The following is a 13,029-nucleotide window of genomic DNA, read 5'->3' as shown; positions in this document are numbered from 1 at the left end:
GGGATCTTATCCATAAGGAAACACAATACCAAACTTTCTTAAGCATTAGGATGACAACCTGGATTCTCTGCCCTTCTGTGTGCATTTATTAGAACAGTTTTACTTGAATAAATCCATATTCACAGAATCACTGAATATTAAGGGTTGGAAGGGACCTTAAAGATCATCTAGTTCCAACCCACCCTGCCATGGGCAGGGACGCCTCCCACTAGACCACATTGCTCAAGGCCTTGTGTAACCTGGCCTTGAACACTGCCAGGGTTGGGGCAAGTGATAAGGTGTGACATCCTTCAATAACACTACAACATAACTTGTATAGAAAGTACAAAGTTTCTTGATTAGGTGCTTGTATTATGGTATTGGAAATTACACAGTTAGTCTAACAGTTTGGTAAAAGTACTTGGCTGACTCACTTTGTACTGTAAAAAAATAACTTCCAACCATTCCTGTCCAGGATACAATGTATCATATAATAACATTTATCCAAAACTTCACAAAATATTTTGCTATGCCAGTGTGTAACATGTATTGAAGAAATGGGTTTGTTGGTTTGCTTTTTTTTTCCCCTCAGTGCAATCTTAACTGGCATTTCCTGATTTGAACACCTAGTCCTGCAAGACCAATATTTAATTCAATATAAATATTAACACAGAAGAAACCACACATCATGAAGTCATTCTATGCAGACTCCTCATTACCTTAGATATTTCATACTGTAACCAACAAATGGAGAGGTTAGATTTTTCCTTTCCTGTAAATATCTGGAACAGAACATGGAAAACATTCTGTATGAACTCCTCTCCTTCTTTACAGTGGCCTATCTGATGTCTCCGTCGTAAGATCGTGTCCATATGACCAATACTGTTGAATCCAGAAAGTGGAAAATCAACAGAAGTCAGCGGTTTATCATCATAAAGCACATTGTCAAAGATGTTATTTTCATCCATGGCAATGTAGAGACTGGAAGGAAAGAGTTTACTTGTACATGGAACTCCCAGGAACTGCAAAAATGAGTATAATAGCTGACGTTGAAGATTTGGATTAGAAAGACGGATTAAAGATGGTCCAAGATCATCAAATAACACCTAAAAAAGCCAAAATAAAACAAACTCCATTAATTTATGCAATCAAATAAAAGCAGCAAATCTGTAACTTATGTCATTAAAGACCCTTTTCAAGTTCGTAAGATTTAGAATTACTATTAAGTGGTATGAAAATGCCATTCAAATTAAAAAGAGACAAATTAAATAAGCAGTTTAGTTCTTCAATCAGACTGTAAATTTGCTAAGAAGAGATTTCTTTGCCCTTGAGCATCAAAGACCTCCACAGGAAACTTACACAATGAAGGTCTGAAAGATACGATTGCTTAGGCCATTTAACACATTTTTATTTGAAAATTAATCTCTGACTATTTCTGAAGGAAAAAAAATATCCAACTATCTGACTTGAAGGCAAAAACCTCTTTGCTTATTTAATGCACACATCTTAAACAGAGCTTTCTGTGACATTTCCACAGATGACAGGAATCACAGAACTGCAAAGACAGACTATTTGCCTGCAGACTTTCCAAAGTTTACCATGAGTTTCCCATGGATTTTGGAAGTCTCAGCACAAACCCTCAGATAAATTTTGAATTTCAAACCAAGAAAAGATCTCTCTTCCAACTGGAGAAAAGTATTACTCTTCTAACATATCCACTGACAATAAATTCAAATTAAAGGCTAATTAATCTTATCGTCTCCCCTTGTTTTATTATATCACAGTGACCTGTCTTTCTGGATCTTCACAGTCTTCTTCAGTTTCCTTTTTGGTTTTGTCTGGCCTCCAAGGTAACCAATGCCTTGCTTCACGGGAATATTCAACATTCAACCAAATATGCCACTTGGGGAGAGTTTTATCCTTTATCTCTTCATCCTCATCTATCTCTTCATCATCATCATCATCTAAAATCAAACCAAAACACACACACAAAATTATTAAAGAAAAATTAAACCTCCAAATCCAAAGGCCAGACACAACATAAAATTGAACTACTTTAACAATGTAAACAAATACAACAGTGTTAATAAAACAGACACAAGACAGAGCTGAGAATTTCCACATTACAGTTCTGGGTTTTGACACCAACTCTAAAGAGTAGGAAGTTTCCAAACTTTTAGAAGCTCTGAATCAGTGTCAGCACTCAAACCTTCTCATAGAGGAGAAAAGAAAACACTGACAGACTGTGGATCACTTTTATCAACAGCCATTTGCAAGCAACAGCAAGGGGCAATCATCTTTTTGCACAATTTAGGTAATTCACTTCATACCTGGGCATAAAATCTCAAATATGCTCTATGAATACTCACGTGCATAAAACATTTTTAGAAAAACACTCTATATAAAAAGTAGTACTTTAAAATTAAACATTGCAAAACAAGCTTGGGCCATATTGCTTTAAAATACCTGGTATGAACAATTGAAACAACCCATGTAGTTAAACACACAGACAAAATGAAGGGCTTAACCACATTCACTTTTATGATAGTATTTCTGGACTACTAGATAAAATTTGCATATTTTTCCTGTGACAGCAATGTATTAATTCTGTGCAGAAACTGATGAGCACCTGTAGGCTAAGGGAAAACTTGTAGAGATTTTTCTGACAGGTATTTTTCTTTCTTGTTGTTGAGGAAAAAGGTAGTCCTCCAAATTTGAGGGTTACCTGAACTATTTTATGAAAATCAAGTCATTTCTACACCACCTTCACATTCTTGATCCTGACATTTGCCATTAGCTAGGTGAAACACTCCCAATCCCAGTTCTTAAATTTCAGGTAAAACAAACAGGTGGTTGCAACATTTGTATTTTTCTGTATTTTTATATTTCTATAATCCTGGGGTTTTGTGATCAAAAGCGTCTCCCTTAGTCAGCAACTCTATGAAAAATTACAGCACTTCCACACTCTAACCGAAGTTTGAAAGAAACTGACAGGTTAAATGATGATACTCGACTGTAGATTACACCTGAACTTTTGGGGTTGACACACATGGAGAAAAGCACTGGTATGTGCTGGATCTGCCCAAGACTGGCAGTGGTCCTCTTCTTTATAATAAATCTTCTCAGTGTATTTGTGAAAAAAAGAGTCTATAGCCATCAGCAATGGAACTACTGACCTCAGCCAAGGGCCAAGGAAATTCCATCTGAATTCAGGGACAAGGGAAGTGCAAGATCATCTCTCAGTTCCTTCGGTTACTAAAAGGAGAACCAAATTTGCTCCCATTGGAGTTGCTGTAGCAGCAGGAACAGCAAAAGCAGAGACAGCTCATCTTTGGTCAGATACATTCCAGCCCTCTGCTTCCCTCAAGATTTATCTGATGGAGAAGCAGCCCCTGACATGAAGGGAAGCACTGCAGACCAGAAGACAAAGTGAGACTAAGCAGCAGGGAGGAGTTTTCCGCATCCCTGCTCACCCAGAAGCACCCCAGCCAAGTGAAAATGAAATTCCTTAATTTTCTGCATCACAAAGGAAAGATTTTCCTCCTCTTTATACTATATCTTTGCATAAGAAACTGAAATTTGATTCTAGAAATAGAATCATTAATCTAGGTATCCTTGAGGCAACTATGACCTAATAACAATCCCACTTCATCTACCAATATGATGAAAGGGTCTTAAGGGAAGTAGCTTCCTTTCACTTTTGATGGGCTTGAGTCTCCACTGACTGCTCACACCTTTAGCCTTTTCAGCATAGAGTGGAAGACATGCCGCTCTCCCCCTTACTTCTCATCCTAGGAAGGACAGCAATATTCCACAAACAATACTGTACATAGAACATTTGAGACATGCTATTCCCTCTGAAGTGTGATATAATCTTAATCTCAGTAAATATTTTTTAAAACTTGTATGCAAAAACATGTGAAGAAACAGCTTCTATCATTCTAATCAAAATGTTTAGAACATATGAACATAAAACTACACATAGTGACACACACATACCATCCTTAAGAACAACCCAGCCACCCTTTTCTTGTTGGTGCATCCATGCTTTCCAGCCTCTTGCTCCTTTTTCTCCAATTCGTGGTTCTCCACTATCCCAAAAGGGTTCAAAGAATTCCACCTGTTGTTTTGGGCAGGGGTAACAAAAAAACCCACAGAGAATGTAATTTTTGCTGTTGTACAAACACCACCTGTGTAGGCTGTTTTCTAGACCCTCCAAGCAACTATCTAGGTGCAATTTCTGTATCTGGAGTTTATTAGATGATGCTTAAGAGTCAGCAGGGCAACTGAGTACCTCAGTTATGCCTGTGGCACATAAGGGCTGTCACCAGCTCTTCTAATGAACATAAAGGTTGTTTTAAAAGGTATTGGGCTTTAAAGACAGCTAAATATTTTTGTTGTAATAACCTAATGTCTTACATAGATTCTTCATGGACAAAGATCCAAAGTCCCCAAGGTGTAGCTTTCACATCCCAAATCTTCTCTCCTCCCTAACTTCCATGGGACTGTGAAGAATTTGGCTAATGGAATGATAATCACATACCTACGGTCAAATGAAAATGTTACTGAACATCAACATGACTGAACTAAGGACAAGAAGAAAAGATAAGTAAGGCCTTTCATTTCTCAGGTTTCAGGCTGGTCAGTAAGGTCAGGGCACTTTCCAGTGAATAAGAAATCCAGAGTTCTAGTTCTGACTTTGTCACTACCTGTATGCAGTCAGGCATCTCTAGAATCATTAATTCCTCCCCTGTTTGTGTATCCTTAGCTCTAATAACCGTCTCTCCTATTACAAGTTTCTGCTGTGTACTTGGCTTGGACATTGAGATGTGACTGGTAACAAAAGTATTAACAATAAAACATAGTTCAAGAAAAATCAAGCATCAACATATCAGAAAATGCAGGGCCTACAGCAACTGCAAAATCTAATTCTGCTCCTCATGGATTTATTCTTTGCTGCAAGTGAGAAAGTGAACTGTGAAAACAGTCCAGAAACAAGTAATTCCAGACTGAGCCATAACGCTTCTGCAAGAGAGCAGAATGTGAGATCAGCTGTTAATCTGGCATTTCCCTATTTTCAAGAACTGCACTTCCAACCAAAACACTGTCCTTTTAAATCAAGGTTCCTTTTCATCCTGTTTAAGACTTTTTAAATACTACAGATAATCTTGCAGTTTTTCAAATGATTTTAACTGTGTCTCTGAATATGTATATCTATGCAACTATACCAAACCCTGCATGATAGCTATGACTGAACTCCTAACTTTTGGTTCTTTAAGAAGACATCACTATTATTTACCCTCTAAGATTGCTCCATTTTTGGGTAACAGCATTAATTGAGAGAACCAAAAATGTAGTCTAAGTTGTGGTTTCTAGGGAAGAAGGCGAGGCAATGCAAGTAAATTCAACTTTTGTTCTCTGTGGTAGCCCAGCTCTCTAAGTGGTGGCCCTCCCTATCACTCATGAAAAAGGAAACAGCTCCTAAGAGTTCAGTGAGATGCTGCTACTGGCATCTCAATATTAACTTACTTATTGTGATTGGGGTGCATGCCCAACATTCTCCTGAGAAAATTAAAAGTGATTTACTACTTTAGTATTTCACATTTAACACAATAAGCTGAACAGAATCTCATGGGTCATATTAAAGGCACTTGAAAGCATGAAGGTGTTTCCCAATGTAGCCATCAAATTAATGAGAACAGGTAACAGAAAACCTAAGAAACTTTTGCAAGAACTGTCTAGAAAAGAAACAGATTTTACATCCTACGAGCTTTCCCCATCAATGGGAACAAATCACCAGCATTTCTGGGGAAAAGAAGCAGGGCAAGTGCTAACTAGACACAGAATAACTCTATTTTTTCCCTTTTTATTTTTTCATCCTTAATTAGTAAAAAAGTTGACATAAAACAAGTGGTTATCACACTTCCATAAAATACAGTAGAAGTAGCCATTAGACCTGGAGTTCCAGAGGATCCACAAGCATTTTTTCAATGCAAGCATCACCTTGGAGAACCACTAAGTAAGCTGTTACCCAAAATACTCCCCTATGTGCTGAAAAATTCCTCAGCATTTCTCTGTAATACATGAGGACACACACCCATTTAAACAGAAATCACTACCTGTCCCCTTGTTGGCAGATCTTTCACACTGTCAGGTTTAAAGAAGGTGAAGTCAATCAGAGCCTGAAACAAAGACACTGCTTTCTCAGAATGGCCAGCCTGTCTCAGAAAGTGGCATTGCTGAATAAATATAGCTGAAAAGTAAAGAAAAGAAAATTTTAGTATTTCAAATTAGTTGTGTAGCAAAATATTTTATTACAGCCCACATATACAAAATACATACATGACATGCTGTAGAGCATAATTGCTTTGGAACAATATCAAAACCCAAAACATGGGAAGTAACCAGTACAAATGCATGTCAAAACTGTCACAGCTGAATTAACTTTAAGACTGTCCATTTAAATGTGCCAAAGAAATGAATTTTCATTCATTCTACACATGCACTGTCCTTAGTGATGAAACAGACACACTGGTCCCAACCTCAGTGTACCCAACATCTGTCGGGGGGTCACAGCCCTCTGTGAATATGATTGGCATTATCACAATCCACACAGCAGGTGATAAAAACAGAAATCCTCTTTGCCTCAGTGTTGCATGAGATAGTTACATTGGTAGAATCTTGGTAATACACCATTTTCATTCCAATTATAATTCCCTCTTCCTTTTCCTTTACATAAGACCTGAGTTAAGAGAAGTCCAGTCTTTTGGTCAAAGCATTACTGCTTCAAAGTAGAGAAGAGCCCCATCCCTTGCTCTTCCACAAATCACTGCCATGTCCCTACTGCACATGGGGGTGGAGGATCAGTTTAAAAAGGGAGGCAAAGCCCCAGTTTTTCTAGTCGTATGTTTGCCACAAGTCTTAAATGAAGAGGTTGGAGAAATAATAGGTATTATAAATACCTCTATTACCAGGCAGGTCAAATACATTCTAGAGATACTCAATTCCACCAAACTGCACTGAAGTTTTAACAAAATAGAGGCTGTTTGAAAAACAAACTGCTTTAAATCATAATCTTAACTGCCTTGCAAAAAAAACCAAAATCCATAAATAAAGACTTAAATAAATCACTGACAGTTTTGAAACTGAATAGTTCTACAAATTGAGTAAGTTTAGCTCTGAATAGTTCTTCAAAAACTATTTTTTCTACACTAAATGCAGGGTTCTTCACTAAATGAAGCATTTAAAACAATCAAAATATTTAAATATCTTGAAACACACATGTAACAACAGTTCAGAATCAACTGTTCCTAAAAATCCTGCTGTTTTTTTAATAAGTGGGAAATTATTCACTCTACTTATGCATATTAGACGTGTGCACATAAAAACCTGAATTCCGCTGGAATATACAAACCAGGCATTTAATCCAATTTTTTTCTTCAAAGCCAATGATTGTTTTCAATAACAAAGACTCCGAGATTTCTGAAGATATTTTAAAGCAATGGTTAAGTGTATAATAGAATTTTCCAAAGTATTTTAACCAGTTTAGGCACTGTGTCCAACTGACACTGAAAAAGTTGTCCTTTTCCAGTCTCCCAGTTTTGAAGAGATGAACTTTGTTTAGAAGAGTCCTATTGTAAAGAGTATCTCACCAGGATCTTCCACCAAGCTGGTGCCAAAAATAAATTATAGCATAAGATTTTCTGCGTTACAAAAAAGAAAAAGATACTTGAAGAAATTAAAATATCAGCATTTTCTTTGTGGTAAAAACTGAAAATAAAATGAATACAAAATTAATTCAGCCCAGAGTGCTAAGACACTCCTGCAGCTGAACTGACTTAAAAGATAAGGATGCTCCTCCCCAACCAGTAAGCAGAATTTGAAAACAAGGATTCCCTTTACACAGCAAAATTTGACAAAGCTTTATCTTCATCTCATTTATACTAATTGTTTCTAGTAAACTTAAAGTATTATAAATTTTTATCTCAAAATTTATCTAAAATCTCTATCATTTTAAATTCAGTTTTACCTTTCTCAAATTTCATATTTAAAAAAACCACACCTATTCCCAAGTAGATGGTGCTGCACTCCGAACTGAACACTAGATGGCACAGTCTGCTGATATTTAAAATTGGAGCTCTTACATTTTGTCCTTAGCAAAGGTCAAATGTTGAAGATCCAAACCTACGGTTCATCTACACTGCTACTCACCTCGTAATTAATTTGTGAAACAATCTGTGTATCCATCTTAACAAACCATCTGCTAATCTTCCTCCCTCTCAGTTAAAACTCAGCCCAAGAATGATATAGTAGAGTCACTAACAAATCTCAAATCTTGTCTCCCACTGCAATTTTCTCTACTTCAACCATATGAATTCCAAAGGGGAAAAATAAAATATTTCAGTGTTCATAAAAAAAATTACTACAGGCTTAACACAGAACAACAGAATATCATTTGTATATCTGTTCCACTCTTAAAGCTGCGTTCATGTTCATTTTAATCTATCTGTGGGCACTGGCAGGAAAAAAGTACTTTGAAAAACACCAATATAATATTAGCTAACTAGTTAAAGGAACTCTATCAAAAATGGTCTCATAGCAGTTGACAAACAGTATTTAATGAGTCACATAGTTTCAAATGTGTGCAGGGAAACAAAATGAAAGAAAAACCTTCCTGTTTCCAAAACCAGATTCTGAGTACAACACTTGGCCTGCGAAGCATTCATCGTGGTTCAGTGTACAAAGTGACTGAAGTGTTGGAATCAGAGACAGCAGAAACAATTAGAAGCTATCAGGCTGTACAATATCCATCTGCCAGTAGAGGATTTTTCCTTTGCAGCACTTTTTCCAGTGCTTGATCCAAGATGAATCAGCTGAAGACTGTATGAGATTGGAGCACTTGAAACTAATTTGTAGACCCAGCACCTCAATCTCTAAGTCCAGACTGGGCATTGTGTAACAGCATCACTGCTCAAACAGCAGCTACAGGACTGAGGAAAACAAGAGGTCACACATGAAAAAAAGTGGACTCCATAATAGTCTCTTCTAGATTGCAAACAAATTTTAAAAGGAAAAAAAGGCAAAAGTATTCATGCTGACACTAATATTTCACCCTTCTCAGTGTACTTATGGATTAATAATCACAATGACACTCCAAGGTAGAGAAGCAAAACTGAAACAGGATAGGAAAGTCATTTAGCTCCAAATAAACTTAAAGCCCATGCCAATACTGAGCATAAACTCATTTCTTCCCTGGATCCACTCCAGCATCCTAACCATCTGACTAATTTTCCTTCTAGGGATAATTATAATAAAGTGGTAGATATATGCATAGAATAAATACAACAGATATGATCACGTGGTAATACAGTTTAGAATTCTCCATCTACAAACTGGGATGCTCAAGGAAATTTCACATCAGACTTGCCGTGTCCCTTCTCTTCTCTGGATTAAAGTAATTAACTGTAAAACTTCTGAACAAGAGATAATTATTCTTTCTGCAAGCCACCCTTTTAAAAGCACATCTCTCTGCTGTTGGCTGCAATTCTCCAGTCCTGACACTGCACTATAAACCACTCAGCACATCAGACTTTACTGGACTTTGTATCATAAACTCTCCTGGGGAAGGAAAGGATCTGCTATATCCATATTTGGCTGGAATATCTGCTTTAATTCACAGCAAAGAAACCAGGATAACCAGGCATTTTGAAGAGAAGAAAAGCTGCACACAATACATAGGGGAGTCTATTCGTAACACAGTTACCTCCTATCAAGACCAATCTGATCATAATATGGAACAGAAAGAACCTTACCCAGCATAGCTTCTTCTGTGCCAGGCAAGAGGGGATGGGATACCATGCTGCCATCCTGCACAGCTGCCAGTGTTGTCAAACATTTTCCGTAGAGACTATTGATTTTTGAAACAGAAAACGTAGTGAACTGACTTTGACAGAACAGAAGGTATTTCTTCCACATCTCTGGATTATTGGGATGTAAGAAAATCAGCTTCTGCCATTCTTTGATCAAAGCTGGTGGTTCCCAGAATTCTGCACAAAGCTTCAGCCTCGCAAGTTTCAGATCAACATTACTGGGATTACTTTCAATTGCCCTCTCTAAAATAGCCAGTTTCTTTTCCAAGATTAACTTGAGTGATTTTCTTCTTACTTCCTGCTCTCCCTTACTAGCATAAGGGCTAGGTCCTCTCACTAATTCATCCTAAAACAAAAAGAAACAACATTACAACATTAGGAAGAATCATCATTAAAATCAAAAGAATACTGACATTTGTGAAGATGAATTAACAGCTCATTCCTCACCAACAGAAGATACACAGTCCTAAACAAATGAAACTACAATACAGTGTTCATGTATTCATTGTTTATAATAAGCAACAAGGTCTATTAGAATACATACCTGAAAAGAAATAAATTCCATCCAAGCATTAATATCTCTTGGGTTTTCTCTGACTTTCTTGTTATGTTCTTCCACTTTTGTCATTAGCATGGGGTTCATGTTTATCCCAGGCTCTTGGACTGTTTGCTGTGTATTTACAGACTCACTGTCTGCACTTTTGAGCCCTTTTCCTTGTAGCCACACTGTAGTTGATGGATCGTAAATCCCAAGAGGATTTACCTCTGTTGTTTTGTCAGGAGAATCATCGGTTTCTGCTTGGGAAACTGGTATAAAAGCAGGTTGGGCAGATGGACAGTCTTTAGTGCAAACAGGAATCCCATCTGTGTTCAGCATCTTCACATTGTTCTTTGTAAAGTAGCGCTCGGGTTGACTCTGTACTTGCTTCCTTTTTGATGTAGAACTGTCCCAAGTTATACACTGTTTCTTTGCATCTATCCCAAGACAGGACTCTCCTCTCCTTTTGTATCTTAGAAGGGAAAATATAATTAAACATATTCTAAAATACACATCAGAAAAATCACCTCCTTTTTGAAAGCAAGCGTGGAAGAAATCCTTTCATTCAAATTGACACAAATAACATATGCATAGACCTGCAAAAGTTTAAGAACCTGGTAACTTTCTACTTATTTTTTCAGTGTCATCACACTTTTAATATCATACTAAGCTTCCTCTGAGTTCAACAATATTTGTCATACTCAAGCAGAAGAAAAAACCTTTTTTCTTCCTACCATTTTAAGCCATGTAGAACCTGAAGAAAACAACAAACATCATTTGGGACTACTTAAATTAGATTATTTTAAACTGAAAGTCAGACACCAGTAGTTCAGTCCAGTAATTTCTTTCTATGTCCCTAAGCTTCTGTCCATTTTCCATGCCAAAAAGTGGACAGGAAGGTGGACAGAAAAGAGACAGCACTTTCATAAAGGCCACAACAGTCCTATGGATTAAGAAAAAAAAATTACCATCTTCAAATATTACCAAAAATGTCATTTCAGTGGCAGATATAGTGATGTGTAATGCTAAAATAATACTCTTCACCTCAGAAAACAGTTGACAATCCAAAGGTGGTAGAAAATTGAAATGAATTGTAACAAGGCAATTTTATTGCAAAGGTATAAAACACTACACAAATGTACCCCATAAATTCTCCCTCCTTCACAAATAATTACATATAGTATTATTTTATACCCGGTAAACAATTTTCCTTGAGAAAATCACGAAGTGTACATACATAATGCATGAGCCAAGTGTGGGCTCCTTTAGATGGGCTCCTGAGTTAAAGCAGGGAAATGTTCTGAAGGGCCATCATAGTACCAATAACCCACTAAGAAAGTACCTGTACCTTCCCTTTTTATTTTTTTTACAAGGACATCAAACTACCCAAATAAGTAAACCTCTTGACAAAACTAGTGTAAAATAATCAGTACCTTCATTTCCCTTTCAGACACAGAAACAGAACAATAGAGACTAAGAGGGGTACTCGCCCAAAGATGATCTATAACACAACCTGGGATTTCTGACCTCAAATTCATGCCTTTGCATCTGACCCACTCTGCCATCTGCAGATGGCAGTTCTGCAAATTCACATGCCTGCAGTTTTCTGCAGAGAATGGTTTTAGAAACAATGAAAATCATGCACTTTATACCCATTATCTAATGACATCTTTTGCCTTTTAAAGTATTTATCGAAGAATCATAGAAGGATTTTTCTTCAAAGGGGCCTTAAACATCATCTTATTCCAACTCCATAGGCAGGGACAGCTTTCACTAGACCAGGTTGCTCAAACTCCCATTCAACCTGGCCTTGAACACTTTCAGGGACGGGGCACCCACAACTTCTCTAAGCAACCTGTTCCAGGTGTCTCACCACCCTCACAGTAAAGAATTTCATTCCTAATATCCAATGAAAACCTATTCTCCTTCAGTTTAGAACCCTTCCCCTTATCCCTTTTTACAAGTCCCTTTCCATCTTTCTTGTAGGTCCCTTTATAGGTCTTTCCTCATAGGAGAGGTGCTCCAGTCTCTATAATCAACTTGGCAGCCCTTCCCCGGACTCACTCCAACAGGCCCATGTCCCTCTCGTGCTGAGGACCTCCAAGCTGGATGCAGCACTCCAGGTGGGGTCTCACCAGAGGGAGGAATTCCCTCTCTCGCCCTGCTGGCCATGCTGCTTTGATGCAGCCCAGTATACAGTTGGCTTTCTGGGCTGCGAGCACACATTGCTCGCTCATGTCCAGCCTCCCAACCACCAGCACTCCAAGTCCTCAGCCAGGCTGCTCCCAATCTCCTCATCCCCCAGCCTGGATCAATACTGGCCACGGCCCCCACCCAGGGGCAGCACCTTGCACTTGTAACATCTCACCAAGTTCCTACGGGCCCACTTCTTGAGCCTGCCCAGGTCCCTCCGGATGGCATCTTGTCCTTCAGGAGCATCAACAACACTGCTCAGCTTGTTGTTGTTCACAAACTGGCTGAGGGTGCACCTGATGCCTCTGTCCATGTCATTGATGAAGACATTAAATAATATCACTGGTCCCATTATAGACCCACCAGGGACATCACTTGTCACTGACGTTGGCCCAAGGCCAAGTCAGATTCTGAAATAAACTATTCAGTTTCCTTTCTTTCTCTTCTATA

General features: G+C 38.0%; 1 protein-coding gene across 2 annotated transcripts in view; it reads right to left on the bottom strand.

Annotated features, from left to right (window-relative positions):
* Window positions 1-13,029, bottom strand: part of NRDE2 (NRDE-2, necessary for RNA interference, domain containing) — a 30,722-nt gene that overhangs the window by 8,704 nt on the left and 8,989 nt on the right. For both annotated transcript variants that reach the window (XM_071557681.1, XM_071557680.1), the window contains exons 5-10: window positions 10,393-10,858; window positions 9,792-10,194; window positions 6,099-6,232; window positions 3,979-4,099; window positions 1,768-1,943; window positions 699-1,085 (exon numbers count right to left, since the gene is read on the bottom strand). In XM_071557681.1, coding sequence (XP_071413782.1) covers window positions 699-1,085; window positions 1,768-1,943; window positions 3,979-4,099; window positions 6,099-6,232; window positions 9,792-10,194; window positions 10,393-10,858 — 1,687 coding nt within the window. The remainder of the gene's footprint in view (window positions 1-698; window positions 1,086-1,767; window positions 1,944-3,978; window positions 4,100-6,098; window positions 6,233-9,791; window positions 10,195-10,392; window positions 10,859-13,029) is intronic.

Source organism: Pithys albifrons, chromosome 6 (genome assembly GCF_047495875.1).
Source record: "Pithys albifrons albifrons isolate INPA30051 chromosome 6, PitAlb_v1, whole genome shotgun sequence".
Classification (NCBI taxonomy): Eukaryota; Metazoa; Chordata; class Aves; order Passeriformes; family Thamnophilidae; genus Pithys; species Pithys albifrons.
This window is presented reverse-complemented; position numbering and strand designations above follow the sequence as displayed.